Here is a 15,072-nt window from a genome sequence, read left to right on the forward strand (position 1 = left end):
CAGAGGCTGCAGAGGCTGCAGAGGCTGCAGAGGCTGCAGAGGCTGCAGAGGCTGCAGAGGCTGCAGAGGCTGCAGAGGCTGCAGAGGCTGCAGAGGCTGCAGAGGCTGCAGAGGCTGCAGAGGCTGCAGAGGCCGAGGCCACGAGGACATTTGCTGGTTTCTTCTGATGTAGTTTCCCGGCCCCTTGTGACCCGCTCCTTCCTGCTCCCGCCCCCGTGTGTGTAACGCTTCTGAAAGTGGGGCGCCCTGGGTGCCCAGCTACACTGAGCCTCCATGGGCAGCGGGGGCGCCAGGGGGCCGCGAGGCAGACACACCCAGGAGCCCACACTGTAACTCCAGTGTGCCTGGGCTCTCCTAGTCCCTTCCCAGCCTGGCACCTGAAGAGCCGTGACAGGGCTGCAGCCCTGGGCGAGCCACAGGAAGTCCTGACCGTAGGTGCCTGGCTGCCGCCCACCCAGCCCTGCCCTCCTTCACACGCAGCTTGCTGGGGGAAACTGAGGCAGATATGTGTGTTTCTGTGAAGGCAACATTGGCAGGGATGGGGATAGCTTTAAAAGAACCAACTCTATCCCCAGTGGGGCCATTTGACTCCATCTCCTTGCTCCAGCTGGGCCCTCTGGACCCAGTTTCCCTACCTAGGACGTGGGGCAAGCCATGGTGGTGTTTCTGAGATCAAGGGCTGTCTTAAGACCATCAGAAGGGTCAAGCCCATGCTCTAGTCTCCTAGGGCTGTCCCTCCCTCCCTCACTGGCCTAGAACTCACTGCAATCCTCCTGCTTCAGCCTCCCAGGTGAGTGCTGGGATGACAGGTTTGGGAACTGCATCTGGCTTTCCCTTGTTTCTGTTCCATTTCCCTGACTCTGTCCCTTCCCCTCCCCCCAGGCCCCCTCTCCCTGACAGCACCATGGGAGCCAGGCTGTATGGGTCACTGGTCAGAGTGTTTCAGGACAGAGACACAGGCTCATTGTCCCAGAGCCGCTGACATCACAGCCCTCAGGATGCTTGACCCTGAGCCAGGCCCGGCAGCTGTCCTGGGGTCATGGCTCAAGCTCCAAGGGGCCCCTTCCAAAGCACCATGAACTCACCCATATGGGCCTCAGTTTACCCTTATGCCTAGACCACCAAAGATTATTATCTGTGTTGCTTGTGTGAGCCCTGGAACTCAGAAGCCTTTTCATTTAAGACAGGGTTTCTCAGTGTAGCCCTGGCTGTCCTGGACTCACTCTGTAGACCAGGCTGGTCTGAAACTCACAGAGATCCTCCTGATTAAAGGTGCGTGCCACAGCACCTCACTCTGAAAACATCTTTTAGAGAGAAACCATATCATTTAAAACTATTTCTTTTTTCCTCTTTCTCTCTTTTGAGAGTCTATATAACACAGGCTGCCCACACATTCATGGCCATCCCCCTGTCTCATCCTCACAGATAGTGGACCACAGACTTTAAAAAGCAACCTGCAGGCTGGGGTTCAGCTTCTAGAGCCTCCGCTCCTGCAGGAAGCCCTGGGCTCCACCCCGACACCCTGTAAATTAGGAGTTGGGGTGCACACCTGTCATGTCAGCAACCTCATAAATCAGGAGTGCTTCCTGTGGTCGCAGCACTGGGGAGGAGAAGGCCACCTGCACTACACGAGGCTCTGCCTCAAAAAAAAAATTTTTTTTCCCCAGGCTTTCTTACCCCAAGGTGGGTTAGTGATGCCGTGCCCCCCCACCCCTGCCCCAGGGCTGACTTCCTGCGTTTCTCTTTCACTTTGACTGGCCCTGGGACGCAGTGAGTTTTTCTTTCTTTTCTCCCACTCTTTCCATTTTCTTTCTCTTCTCAGTCAGCGTGTTCGGAGCTGGGGACAGGGTGGCTGGGCCCCTTCAGCCGTGTAGACGATCCTGGTGCCCCAAGGCTCCTCATGGACCTGATGGGGCTGCCAGGGGTCAGCAGGCAAGTCTTCGTCCTCCTCCTGCTTTGCCGACTGGGCGGTGAGTCCCCACCTGTCCCCACTCCACCTCTCCTGAGTACGGACAGGTCCATGGCGGGCTGCGGCTACAGGTCCTCGGGGGTCTCTGGGACTGTCTTGCTGTTTGTCAAGTGGGTCTTTTTGGCCATGACTGTGGCATCTCACTTAACTCCTGGCTTGATTTTCTCCTCTGCAGAGGAGGCTGACCCATTCCTCCCAACTCCCATTTTCTTAAAAAAGAAAAGCTCAAGGGTGGCAGAGATTGCTTGTTCTGCTCACAGTTCACAGTAGACACTCACACACGGATCTGCTCAGGCAGATCCAGACCAGGCTGGAAAGAAATGTGAACGTAAAGGGGCCGAGAGAGCTAGCTGGTGGTGGCAGAGAGGGGAAGCATGGCTTCAGGCAACAGGTCTGGGGTCACCAGAGAGAACAGAAAGGAAGAGGACCTTGCCTGTCACCTCAGCATACAGCAGGCCAATGTCTCTGAGAGTCCTGATATGCTCTCAGTTAGGGTAACTCCTTGACTGGGGTGTTCTACCTCTCATGCAGGGTGATTCTGGGGAGACCCTGGTGCCTAGAGTGCCACAGTGGATCTGCCCACAGGACGTCCCCATCTCCTGGGGGACTGTCCCTAGCCTGACTGCCAGCAGCCATGCACTCAATGGGCTCCAACACCCCCCTCCCACCAGCAGCATGGGGCATTCTAGGACATCCTGCACTGGGCTCTGCTTCCATACCTGTCTGCTACTGTTGGCCCTCACAGAGGGACTCACAGAGCCACCTGGGGGAGCTTAGAATCTGGGGTAGGGAGAGGGGTGCCGGCCGAGAGAGGATGGGCAGACGATGGGTGGGTTGGTCGGGGATGGGTACCTGAGCGGGCGTGGTGGGGTGTGGATGGATGGGCGGGTGAGGTTTCTGCATGCAGACATGTCAATGGCGAACAGACACAGACCCCCCGTGCCCACCCAGTGCACACATCCACTGTGCTGTGATACTACTGTCGTTTTCTCTTGTACTTTCAGACTCCTGCAGAGAGGGCAGCTGCTGCTTTGAGAAGCTGTCGTCATACCCAGAAGGAGCCTCAGGTCAGCTGTGGCCCCTCCTAGGTGAGAGCCGCCCGAGGCTCTGCTCACCTCGCCCTACACCCCCCCACATGCTTCCCTCCCCCTCCTGCCTTGGCAGCCTGCACAGGGGGCCCTGCCTGCCCCTCAGTCACCTTGTGAGCATGCGTCTCCTGCGCCCTCCTCCTTTGCAGCCTGGTCTCAGGGTTTAAGGGCCAGTTATTGAGATGGGCCAGTGTTTGGCACTGTCACTGTCTATACATTCACAGCCTGTCCCTAAGGGGAACATTTATATTTATTAACAAACTTCACAAAAGGAACTCCAAAAAACAGACTCCCAAAATCCACTGTTTAAAAAAAAAAAAAAAGACAAGAATGCAATTGTAAAACTACTCACCCTGTTACCCCAGGCCTTGGAAGGCTGAGGCAGGGAGATCAGGAGCTCATCGTCATCCTTGACTAAAATAAGGTTAAGGTGAGCCTGGGATACAGGAAAACAAAACACTGCAAGGAACAAGAGTGCAGTTCCCTGAGAAGTTAGGAAGCTGAGGGTTCTCAGTGTTCACAAAGAAGTCTGCCTGACCAGGGAGATGAGGCCCTCCTCATTCAGCCTGGCATGTGCAAAGGCCCAGATGTGGAATTTGGCCTTGTACCTTCAAGGTCCAGGAAGGGTGCTGGCAGGGCAGAGGAGGGCAGGCTCTGGGGTGAGAAGGACAAAGGGACACAGAAACAGCACCACGGAGCTCTACTTCTCCCACAGGCTCCTCAGGACCCAGGAACTTGAGTTGCTATGGGGTTTCTGGAGACAAGTACGAGTGTTCCTGGCAGTATGATGGCCCCGAGGACAGCGTCACCCACTTCCTGAGGTGCTGGTGAGGACCTGTTCCCAATGCTTCTACAGCCCAGATGTGTATATGAGCTCATGTTGAACAGGACCCTGAAGCTCTCTGAATGTCATATAGGATGGTGAGGGTGACACCCACGAGGGGTGACAGAGAACACATTTTCCTTGTTTTGTTTTTTGCTTTATTTTTTATTTTTATTTTTTGATCTTTTGAGACAGGGTCTTAATATGCAGCCCAAGCTGGCCTGGAACTCACAGAGATCCTCCTGCCTCTGCCTCCTGAGTGCTGGGATTAAAGGCCTGAGCCTCCGCCTACTGGCTGTGACCCTAGTTCTTTATTTGTTAGAGGTGCTGGGATTAAACTCAGTTTCTAGTCTTTACTTCATTCTCAAACTGATCTCCCCACCCCTCCGAGGACTCATCACTAATGCTCTCCCAGCTACAGCTTCAGCCCAAGGCGCTGCTGTTACTTCGATGTGGGCCCAAAAAGGACTGTGGAGTTCTCGGAACAGGCTGGGGTCCCTGTGCTGTCGGATGTCACGTGCTGGGTGGAGTCCAGGCTCAGGAACCAGACCATGAAGTCTCCGGAGATAACCCTGATCCTGTCCACCTGGAGTGAGCTCTCTGTCTTCCCTGTCCCTCTGTCACCTCAGATGCTCCCAGGCCGGTGCTGCGCTGGACACTGCTATGTGACAAAGCAGACTTATCACACAGGATCCACTGTCTGGGCTCTTAGTTTCTCCCGGCTTCAGCCTGATGCTCAGAGCTGCACAGTCCCTCAGCCCCTCCTGGGAGCTGTGCCTTCATGACTCAGCACGCCTTTGAGTGCTGTCCGCAATGTGTGCTTGAGGATGTGGGTTGTGGGCAGAGTCAGGGACAGATGTGGGCAGGTACCGAGGGAGTGAGGGGCCGCCCACTGCTCTACTGAGGCAGGAAATTAACCAGGGCAGAGTAAAGTTCATTTATCAGTGGGAAACACTCCAGCAAGATGGTTGTTTTTGAGGGATGAACACAGCTGCGGATGAGACCCAGGATTTTCCTAATACTCTACTCTGAGCTCCAAGCCCCTCACTGGGGAATTCTAGGCAGGGTCTTCACCCCTGAGCCACACTCCAGCCCCTTAATATTTTTAAAAATCATTGGATAAGGGACAGGGGACAGTAGGTAGATATGAGCTAGCATACAATAAGTCCTAAGGTTTCATCCCCAGCACTGCATAAATCAGTTGTGGGAGTGCATGCATGTCCTGACCCCTCTCTGGAGGTAGGAGGATCAGGAGTTCAAGGCCAGCCTCAGTTACAAGAGACTCTGTCTGAAGAAACAAACACAAATGCAGAGACAAATCTCCTCACCAACTCTGGGTTCAGGATGCCGCCCTCGGTCGTGCCTCTGCCTTTCACTCTTGCCAGGGTGGCACTGGGCAAACTTCCTAGACATTTGTACTCAAGCCACAGGCACATGTGTCATTTCCTCCTCCCACAACAGCCAAGTTCAACCCCCCGATGAGAGACATCGAAGTGTCCCGATCAGGTGGGCAGTTCCGCCTGGACTGGAGTGTTTCCGACGAGGCTGGTGCTGAGGTGCAGTTCAGGCACCGGATGGCCACCACGAATTGGACGTTGGTGAGTTTGTTTTCCAGGTCACCATAGCAACATCAATGTCCCCCAGTCAGGTCCCCCTGAGCTGGCAGCTCTGTCTTGCTGCTTCCTCCATTGTCCTCAAATTTGATGGTGACCTTCCTGCTCAAACACACATCCTCCCCCTCCCCCTTCCCTTCCCTCCTAGTGACTCCCATCCTGGCCCTGGGCATCTTGTCAGCATCTCGCTTCTTTGACAAGCCCTGGGCTGCCTTTCTCTGCTGTGTCCTTGCAGCCCAGCCTCCTAGCTTCTGGACTCAGCCAGTCAACCCCCACCCCCACCTTGCCCTCTGCCCCCCTTCACAGACCACCTGTTACCCTCAGATCCACTCTCTCCTTCCTCCCCTCCCTCACCCATTCACTTCTCAGCCACTGAAGTCCCATGGTCTCTCTATGATTCTACCCTGGCCTCAATTTCCCCTCAGATAAATAGGCAATGAATCAGAGGAGCTTGGCCTGGCAGCACCCACCTCACTCCAGCACTTGGGAGGTGCAGGAGGAAGAGAGACTTTGGGGAGAGCTGAGAAAGGAGGGAGGCTCTTGGGGTGAGGAGGGAAGGAGGTCCTGGGGAATGAGGAGAGAAGGAGGCTCTGGGGGTGAGGAGGGAAGGAGGTCCTGGGGAGTGAGGAGAGAAGGAGGCTCTGGGGGTGAGGAGGGAAGGAGGTCCTGGGGAGTGAGGAGAGAAGGAGGCTCTGGGAGTGAGGAGGGAAGGAGGTCCTGGGGAGTGAGGAGAGAAGGAGGCTCTGGGAGTGAGGAGGGAAGGAGGTCCTGGGGAGTGAGGAGAGAAGGAGGCTCTGGGGGTGAGGAGGGAAGGAGGTTCTGAGGGTGAGGAGGGTGGGAGGCTCTGGGGGTTAAGGAGGGAGGGAGAGTTGAAGGGTACAGCAAGGAGGGAGGGGGGCTTTGGGGATACTGGGGGGGGGAGCTCTCAGGCTAGGACTTGGCTCTAACCTGAAGTCCAGGCACAGAGGGCCAGGAAGTATAAACCACTCATACACACCTCTTTCTCTTTTAGGGTGACTGTGGACCTCAGGATGCTTCTGGCTTGGATGTGATTGTGAACCTTCCCGGCAGCAGCTCTGGTAAGCATTAATGAAGCGCCTACTGTAGTCAGTGTAGGTTTCCTCCTATTCTGCAAGGGCAGAGTGAGGTATGGAAGGGCTAAGGTCACAGTCGAGGTTGGGGGCAGAGCCGCAGCCTCAAAGGAGCAGTAGCGGGCAGGGAGGGGCCAGGGGGAGCCAGGGCTCACAAAGTGCTGGTCAGGCGACCTAGGCCTAGACCTGGCAGCCCTGGTGCACTGATGCTGTGACCCATGTCCTGCCTCTGCCCAGAATCCTGCCTCTGCCCTTCAGAGAACATGGCACAAGAGTTCCAGATCCGCAGGCGGCGGCTCTCCTCAGGGGCTCCTGGAGGTCCCTGGAGTAACTGGAGCAAATCTGTGTGTGTTCCACCTGGTAAGAGGGACCTGGGTTACAAGCTCTTGGAAAGGGTAAACAGAGTCATCTGTGGCGTGCACCCTGGTCACCCAAACACTGGGAAACCTGAGGCAGGGGGATTGTGGTTTTGAGGTCAGCCTTAGCTCCATAGCCAGGCCCTGTCTCAAGAGATTAAAAGATGTGGCAGCCTGGGGGTTAGACAGCAGCCTGGGGGTTAGACGGCAGCCTGGGGTTAGACAGACGGCAGCCTGGGGGTTAGATGGCAGCCTGGGGATTAGACAGACGGCAGCCTGGGGTTAGACAGACAGCAGCCTGGGGTTAGACAGACGGCAGCCGGGGGGTTAGACAGACGGCAGCCGGGGGGTTAGACGGCAGCCTGGGGGTTAGACAGACGGCAGCCTGGGGTTAGACAGACAGCAGCCTGGGGTTAGACAGACGGCAGCCTGGGGGTTAGACGGCAGCCTGGGGTTAGACAGACGGCAGCCTGGGGGTTAGACGGCAGCCTGGGGGTTAGACAGACGGCAGCCTGGGGTTAGACAGACAGCAGCCTGGGGTTAGACAGACGGCAGCCGGGGGGTTAGACGGCAGCCTGGGGGTTAGACGGCAGCCTGGGAGTTAGACAGACGGCAGCCGGGGGGTTAGACGGCAGCCTGGGGGTTAGACAGCAGCCTGGGGTTAGACAGCAGCCTGGGGGTTAGACAGACAGCAGCCGGGGGTTAGACAGACGGCAGCCTGGGGGTTAGACAGACGGCAGCCGGGGGGTTAGACAGACGGCAGCCTGGGGGTTAGACAGCAGCCTGGGGTTAGACAGACGGCAGCCTGGGGGTTAGACAGCAGCCTGGGGTTAGACAGACGGCAGCCTGGGGTTAGACAGCAGCCTGGGGGTTAGACAGACGGCAGCCTGGGGGTTAGAGGGCAGCCTGGGGGTTAGACGGCAGCCTGGGGTTAGACGGCAGCCTGGGGGTTAGATATAAGGCTGCCTTCTCTAGCTGCAGGCTGAAGGCGCTTCATGGTGCATGGACACTGGGGGGAGGGGGTGGGCATGGCTCCAGTCGCCTTCCAGTTTTCTGCAGAGGGCTGCGGGGCAGGAGGGACTTGCCTGGACCACTCAGTCCTCCCATCGGGGCTCTGCTCCTCTTTCAGAGCCTCTTCCCCAGCCCAAAGTTAAGTTCCTGGAGGAGCCTCTGGGCCACGGTAGAAGGCAGCTAAAGACCGTGCAGGAGCAGGTGACTGCTTTGTGGGTGGCGTGGGCAGGAGGTGGGACAGGAGGAGAGAGACCCAATGAGAGGCTGGGTGGCAGAGACACAGGCCGTGGGGTGGCTCTGAGGGTTGGCTGGGCCCCGAGCACACCTGTCATGCAGCACGGGGGAGGCGGACGCAGATGAGGAGCTTAAGGTCATCCCCGGCCAGCCTGGGCTACACGAGGCCTTGTCTCTGCCGGTAACGGGAGCTGAGTCGTGAGAGAAGGGGAGGGCGATGTCCCCGGCGTCCAGGGCTCTCCGGGCTGTGTGCATTCTGGGTTCCCATGCCTGTGTCCTGCTCTGCAGCGGCCGAAGCCCGCCATTCCCGACGGCTGCCGGGGGCTGAGGCCCGGGGCAGGGGTCAAGTACATGGTGAGGGTACAGATGCTGTCCTGCGCGTGCCAGAGCAAGAACTCGTGGAACGTGTCCCTGGGCGAGAAGCTGGACCTCTCCGGGGCCGCCTACGAGCTGGCCGTGTTCGCCAAGACCCGCTTCGGCAACAGCCGACCGCAGGCGCCGTGGCGTCTTCCCGCCCAGGAGCTCACAGGTGCTGGGGACACCGGGGCGAGAGGGGCCAGGCGCGGGCGAGGGAGGTGGGGCGCTGCTCCCTCCCAGGAGAATGAGATTCAGGGCATATGCAACACGCCGTTACCACCCGGCTCTTGGGTGGTGGAGGCAGGCGGATCTCTGAGTTCGAGGCCAGCCTGGTCTACTGAGTGAGTCCAGGACAGCCAGGGCTACACAGAGAAACCCTGTTTCGAAAAAGAAAAAGAAAACAACAAAAGGCCGGAGTCCCACTCCGTAGCCAGCTGGTGCCTGTAAAGCATTCAGTATCAGCCTGGCATACAGTTGGTGCTCAGTCCATGCTAGCTGATCTCAGGCTGAGCCTGTGTTTACGGTTGGCACTGACAGGCTGTTGTCCCCCCATGTGACACTCATGCTCCTTCCAGAGCCGAGAAGCCTGAATGTCAGCGTGGAAGGCAACGTGACCTCCATACAGTGGGCGGCCGAGGCCCCGGGCACGAGCTACTGCGTCGAGTGGCAGCCGCGGGGCGCGGACAGGACGCGCACGCGCTGTGCCCTGATTGCGCCGGGAGACAGGCGCTCGGCCCAGACGGGTGCGTCACCGCGGCCGCCGGGGCCTCTAGGGACCCGCGCCGAGCCCTCCCCGGTTCCGGGGCACGCAGCGCGCGGTAGTCTCCCGCAGGAGGGTGGATCAAACGAGCCGGTGGCGCCTTCCAGGGCTGGTGCGAATTAGTGAGGCTGGAGCCAGGAGGAGCCGGGGGTCTCGCTCCAAGGCGGCCTTCTCTGGGTTTGGGCTGCAGGTCTGGGGGAGGGGGAGCGACACAGACCTGGGGATCTCAGAGAACCCCAGCCGAGGCTGCGACACGGAGCACAGACTAGTCCCGTGTTGTCAAGGCGGGGGTAGTGGGCTGAGGGAGCCAGGGAAAAGCGCATAAGGGCTTTGAAGCACGAGTAGGAGTTTCCTAGGCGGCCCCAGAAGGCAGTACAGCCCGTTCCAAGACTGACAGTTTGTCATTGGCTGCGCTGGTCCCGGCAGTGACGCACAGCTGGAGCTCCCAGCCCACCCGGGACCAGGAGGAGTGTCACCGCGTCACGGTCTTCGCCTCCAAGAACCCCCGGAACCCAAAGCAGTGGTCCACGGTCCTGTCCAGTTACTACTTTGTGGGTAACGGTGAGCATTTCCGATCTGTGGGTTGTCTCACTTGGCGACCTTCGAGTGTCAGGGCCTGGCTGCAGAATGGAAGCTCGTGGGCGGAGCCAGGGCCGTGGGCGGAGCCAAGCGGGCCAGAAGCTATCGCTATTGGTGGAGTCATGTCAGTGGGTGTGGCCAAGACTATCCGCAGGACCCTATGCGGGTGGAGTTAGGGTGGTGGAGTTAGGGTGGTGGACTCCATCAGGACGGCAGGCGGGGCTGGAGTCATTGTGGTGGGCGGAGAGGGGAGGGGCGGGGCCAGGGCGGTGGGTGTGGCCGTGGTGGAGGGGACCAGTGGGGGCGGGGCCTCTTTGGTGGGCTGGGGGCTGATAGGGGTTTTGCGCAGCCTCAGTGGTCGGGACTCCGAGCCACGTGTCGGTGAGGAACAACAGCGGGGACTCCGTGTCCGTGGAGTGGACGCCATCGCGGCTGAGCGCCTGCCCCGGAGTCCTGGCGCGCTACGTCGTGCGCTGCGAGGCTGAGGACGGCTCTTGGGTGTCAGGTGCGGGGGTGGGTGGGGCGAGCGCCGTTGCTGTGTTCCTGCGACAGAACACGGTGACCACGGCGGCCTGCCAGGGTTCCGCGCGGTGCTCCCATCCCGGCCTCCACCCCAGTCCCACCTAAAGCCAACAGGGGCCAAGTATTTACACATAGGAGCCCACGGCGGCCGTTGTCACTCAGAGCGCTGCATCCTGTTTAACACGTTTTAGCCACTTACTTATTGACTCATTTATTGTGTGTAACTGGTGTCTGCGGAGTACGCGTGGAGGACAGCGTGAGGGTCGAACTGGCAGTGAAGGCCTCACAGAGGGCTCAACCAGCCCGCCAGGCCTTTTGTTTGTTTCCTAGACAGGGTCTCTGCAGGCCTGGCTGTCCTTGAACTCCCTCTGGAGGCCAGACTGGCCTCCAGTTTATAGCAATCTTCCTGCCTCCGCCTCCTCGGACCCGCACTGAGCCACAACCCCGGCCTCCTTCACTCTTTGCTACCTTTAAAACCTCCCTTCATTGGCTGATGATTCGATGTGCCTGCGCACCATGTGTGCCGGATGGAGTCTGTTGGGGGGGGGGCGCAGACAGTCCTGGGCTCCCCTGCGGTGCTGGGAACTGAGCCCGGGTCCTCTGGAAGAGCAGCGTGTGCCCCTGAGCTCCCTCATGGCGAGGGTGGCCCCCACATGGCTGCTCAGTGTCAGGCTCGGCCTACGGGTCATGAGGGGATCCCTAACCTACCTGCCTTCCTCCAACAGAGTGGTCCGTGCTACCCACGAAGACCCAAGAGACGCTTCAGGGGCTGCGCAGCGGCGTGGTGTACAGGATACAGGTGCGAGCCGACACTGTGCGACTCCTAGGGGCCTGGAGCCGTCCCCAGCGGTACAGCTACGGTGAGCGGGGAGAGCAGGGACCCTGGTTACCCAGCATGCACTTGGCACCTGTTCCCCTAATGGCCCCCAGAGCCCCTCACTGGCTGACTTCGTCTGTGGCCTCCGGGAAAACCACGAGTAGGAATTACTCTCTTGTGGCCTGCCTCGCCTGTAAGATTTGATTCTTCAGCCCCAGTTGTCAAACTCGCATTCATCCTTCAGAGCCCAGCTGTAAAGTTCCCTCCTCCATAAAGCCTTCCCTACCGGTCTCGGATCCACAGTGACAGAGTAACTAACTGCCCCCTGCCCTCTCTTGGCTCCTTGGGTTGCTGTATGTGGGTCCAGATGTGTCTTCTCCAGTCAGGGAAGGAAGGAGCGAGGTGCACAGCCCTCAACCGGAATTGTCCCTTCCCCAGAGGTGCGGATTTCTCCTTTACACATCATTTTCGCGTCTCTGGGGAGCTTCGCAAGCGTCCTCCTCCTGGGCGGTCTTGGGTACATCGTCTTAAACAAGTAAGTTTCACCTTTCCCTCCCGACGACTGTCGGCGAGGCATGGGTCTGTGCTGGTGGCCGAGGACAGCGGGCACAGCGCCCGGAACCGGATTGCAGTGGTGGGCAGCGATGGGCTGAGCATGAGTGTGGGAGTCTCCTCCCGTCCACATCACTCCACACTGCACAGCGGGCACGAGAGAGACTAGAACCGCCAGCTCTGATCTGCGGTCCTTTGCTCCCCAGGGCCGCCTGGCATTTGTGCCCACCCTTGCCCACACCCTGTGCCAGCACGGCAGTGGAGCTCCCTGGCAGCCAGGGCAAGCAGGTAGGCATTCCTTCTCGGCTTCCGACTTTGTTTAGTTCGTGCCTCGGCGCAGCTTCCCCAAGCTGAAGGGCGGCTGGAAAGCCAGGCCGACCGGCGAATCTTCTGGAAGCCCTCACGGGAGCAGAAATTAATGTGGCCTCAACGGACGGCCAAACTAGGCCGGGCGGCGGGCTTCAGGCATGGCTGGATCCAGGGACGCGCAATCCATTTGCGTGCTGCAGCTCTCCAGGGCTCTTTCCCTGGGAACTGCTCCCTGCCCGGCTGAAAGTCAGAGCTAGGGGGCGGTCCTCCTCACCCGCCCCGACACAGGCGGGCCACACCGTAGCCGGGCCCGCCCACCCAGCCCCTCACTCGGCCCCGCCCTCCCGGCCCCGCCCACTCGGCCCCGGCCCCGCCCACACCCTGGCTCAGTGGCTTCTTTCCAGGCTTGGCAGTGGCGCAGCCCTGAGGACTTTCCGGAGGTGTTGTGCCCGCGAGAGACACTGGTGGTGGAGATGCCCGCGGACGAAGGGGACGAGACAGAGTCTCCCCAGGCCGCCTCAGAGCCTACCCTGGACGCAACGCGGCCCCTGGAGGCCGGCTGCCTGAGCAGGGAGGACGGTCCCTGTGGCGGCCTGGCCCACGTGACACTCCCGCTGCTCCTGGGAGACGTGACCCGGGGAGCCCCCGATCTTTGGTGGACCCGGAAGACTGAGGAGACGGGACTGCTTGCCTGCCCCTGGGGACCACAGGCCTGACTATCGCCCCGGCGGCCTGCTCCCTCCTGAACCGCAACGGCTGTCCACGATGGCTGTCCTGTTTTACAGATGTGACCCGGAGGCACAGGGAGAGCGAAGGGCAGGACGCTAACAGAGGCGGCCCCCACCCTCGCCCCTGTAACACCCCTACTGCCCCTCCCATCTATTCCCGCCAGGCCCCGTGAGGAGAACCCAGAGACTGCCAAGAAGGGGAAGCTGCTTCATGCAGCCATGCTTGCTATCGCCAGGGCAAGTCTGGGCCCTAACACGGGTCTGCTTAGGGGTGTCCTTCCAGCCTGAGGGGATACAGAACCAGGCTCAGACCGACTCTAGGGCCCCGGGCTGGTGTCCTTCCCCAGATGTGCTAGGAAGGGCGTCCTTACGTCGATGGCTCAAAGTGTGGGCTTCAGCAGCGGAAGAGAGCGGTCTCCACATCTATCGGAAGGTTACACACCCAGACTCAGTTTCCCTATTAGAGCCTTGCGCACTTGATACATGAGCCTTCCCAGTGACTGGCAGCTGAAGCTGGCATCACCCTGCACAGCCGTCATCCCACACCCTGGAGGCAGCCGCAGGAAGACGAACCTGACTGCATAGCAAGGGGGCAGCCTGGGCTACAGGAGACCCTGTCTAGAGGGCACTGTGATGGACTCAGAACTCCGAGATCAGACCTGGGTAGAGGGACAGCTGAGGCCTGGAGGTCCTCGGGTGGTCTCAGCTCCCTTCCCACGAGGCTGCCCGCAAGTGCACCCCTGGGTTCCCTCTGTCCGTAGGCTCAGCAGCCGCCTCAGTGAACGCCCGTCCGTGACTTCTCGCCGTGACCGCCAGGGGGCAGCAGCGGCGCGTGTCGCCTCCGCGCCCTTCCCCCCCCCCCCACAGGCAATTTAAAATGGACTTTCCCAGTTTGACTCCCCCGAGGTGCGAGGACCAGAAACCCAGCCTTTTATGACTAGAGTATCCGCGGCTCCGGGCCAGGCCTCCGGACCTAGGACCTCAGTTTGCCCACGGAAGCTTCTGGCTGGGGAAGGAGCTTTGGTCTTGGGGTCCAGCCGCACATTGGTCACACAGATGGTTTGGTTACTATAGCCCAGGCTGGACCAAACTCCCAGCCATCTTGCCTCATTTCTCCAGGGCTGCGCTGTGTTGGGGTCCGCCGGGGAAGGGAGGCGGAGGCAGAGGACGCTGCGGCGCCTGGGAGGATTTGCCACGGCGTCGGCCCGGGGGTCCCCTCACCCCGCCGCGCAGGAGGCCGCTTTCCGTCCCCTTCCCACAGGCCGTGTGTCCTGGCGCCAGCGCTCTCGCTCCGGCTTCTGCTGGCCACAGGAGGGCGGTTCGACTGGGGGGTGGGGCCGAGTGACAGCCTAGGATCCGGGTGAGGGGCTGGCGCGCCTGGGATTCGCCCCTCGCCAGTGCAAGACAAACAGGGGTCCTCACTGTGTCCAGCCGCGTCCTGCGAGCTCCGCCTGCCCGGCCTGCCCGGGTGGGGCGGCCCCAGGCTGCTGCAGGCAAACCCCGGCTCCGCCACCATCACACCACCCGCACTGTGATGAGGTGGGAGGGCAGAGGGGTCCGGGGGGGAGGCTATGCGGTGACTGCGGCAGCCAGGTCCGCCCAGAACAGCCAGCGCGAGGGCCTGAGGAGGCCCTCCCGCCGCAGCCTGCTGCGCCCGACGGTTGCTGTGGGCCCACACGCTCAGCCGCTGCCCTCCCTCAGCCCCCGTTAGCTTCTGTCAGCGGCCAGGTGTGGAGCGTATCAGAAGCAGGGACCTGAGCTGCCTCAGTCTCCCTCCCCAGACACCTCCTGGCCGTATGTCTCCAGTGGCCTTCTGTCTGTGGCCTCCAGCCGGGATGGGTGGATCGTCACACGGCCAGCGCGGGGATCCGCACAGAGCGGCCGGGCACTCCTCTGCCTTCCTCTCTTCCCTTCAGTTTGCCCATTGAAAGCGCGCAATTCAGTGACATTCGCACATTCAGTTGGCGTGCACACCAAATTCCGGACCATCCCATATCTGTCCCCTGTCCCCCTGCCCGCGCTGTCACACCCTGAACCTGACCGCAGAGTCTGTGCTGGCTACTGCCAGCGCAATGCATTTTTGAACTTTCTCAATATGTGTCGGTGTCTCTCTCTTTCATAGCTGAGTACTGTTCCATTGCGTGCCGAGAACATGTTTCGTTTCTCTGCTCATGTGCTGATGGGGACTCGGTGGCTCTGTGTCCTGGCCGCTGTGGGCCCTGCCGCTCCCGCCTGCTGTTCTCTCCTTCGCCTCCTTTCAGCT

The 15,072-nt window shown here is 60.1% G+C and overlaps 1 protein-coding gene across 5 annotated transcripts; it reads left to right on the plus strand.

Annotated features, from left to right (window-relative positions):
- Window positions 1-1,766: 1,766 nt before the first annotated feature.
- Window positions 1,767-14,899, plus strand: Il12rb1 (interleukin 12 receptor subunit beta 1). Of its 5 annotated transcripts, none has more exons than XR_009591418.1 (16): window positions 1,767-1,970; window positions 2,974-3,057; window positions 3,773-3,884; window positions 4,296-4,471; window positions 5,342-5,478; window positions 6,506-6,572; window positions 6,822-6,944; window positions 8,070-8,152; window positions 8,474-8,714; window positions 9,118-9,285; window positions 9,729-9,863; window positions 10,231-10,386; window positions 11,129-11,263; window positions 11,588-11,755; window positions 11,979-12,060; window positions 12,486-12,542. XR_009591418.1 is itself a non-coding variant. In XM_060381988.1 (16 exons), exons 1-16 carry the CDS (start codon window positions 1,901-1,903, stop codon window positions 12,795-12,797), a joined length of 2,178 nt encoding a protein of 725 aa, XP_060237971.1. In that variant the 5' UTR covers window positions 1,767-1,900; the 3' UTR covers window positions 12,798-14,899. The 5 variants fall into 5 exon arrangements, 4 of the variants coding, with proteins under 4 accessions (XP_060237971.1, XP_060237972.1, XP_060237973.1 ...); XM_060381988.1 differs by having other exon boundaries at window positions 11,659-11,755; window positions 12,486-14,899; XM_060381989.1 differs by having other exon boundaries at window positions 4,302-4,471; window positions 11,659-11,755; window positions 12,486-14,899.
- Window positions 14,900-15,072: the final 173 nt, after the last annotated feature.

The sequence above is a fragment of the Meriones unguiculatus genome, chromosome 4, assembly GCF_030254825.1.
Source record: "Meriones unguiculatus strain TT.TT164.6M chromosome 4, Bangor_MerUng_6.1, whole genome shotgun sequence".
Lineage (NCBI taxonomy): Eukaryota > Metazoa > Chordata > Mammalia > Rodentia > Muridae > Meriones > Meriones unguiculatus.

Coding starts and splice junctions, on each gene's coding strand:
- Il12rb1 (XM_060381988.1), top strand. CDS start 1,901: ATGGACCTGATGGGGCTGCCAGGGGTCAGCAGGCAAGTCTTCGTCCTC. Junction 1,971..2,973: donor CCTGCTTTGCCGACTGGGCG/GTGAGTCCCCAC, acceptor TTGTACTTTCAG/ACTCCTGCAGAGAGGGCAGC. Junction 5,479..6,505: donor CCACCACGAATTGGACGTTG/GTGAGTTTGTTT, acceptor TTTCTCTTTTAG/GGTGACTGTGGACCTCAGGA.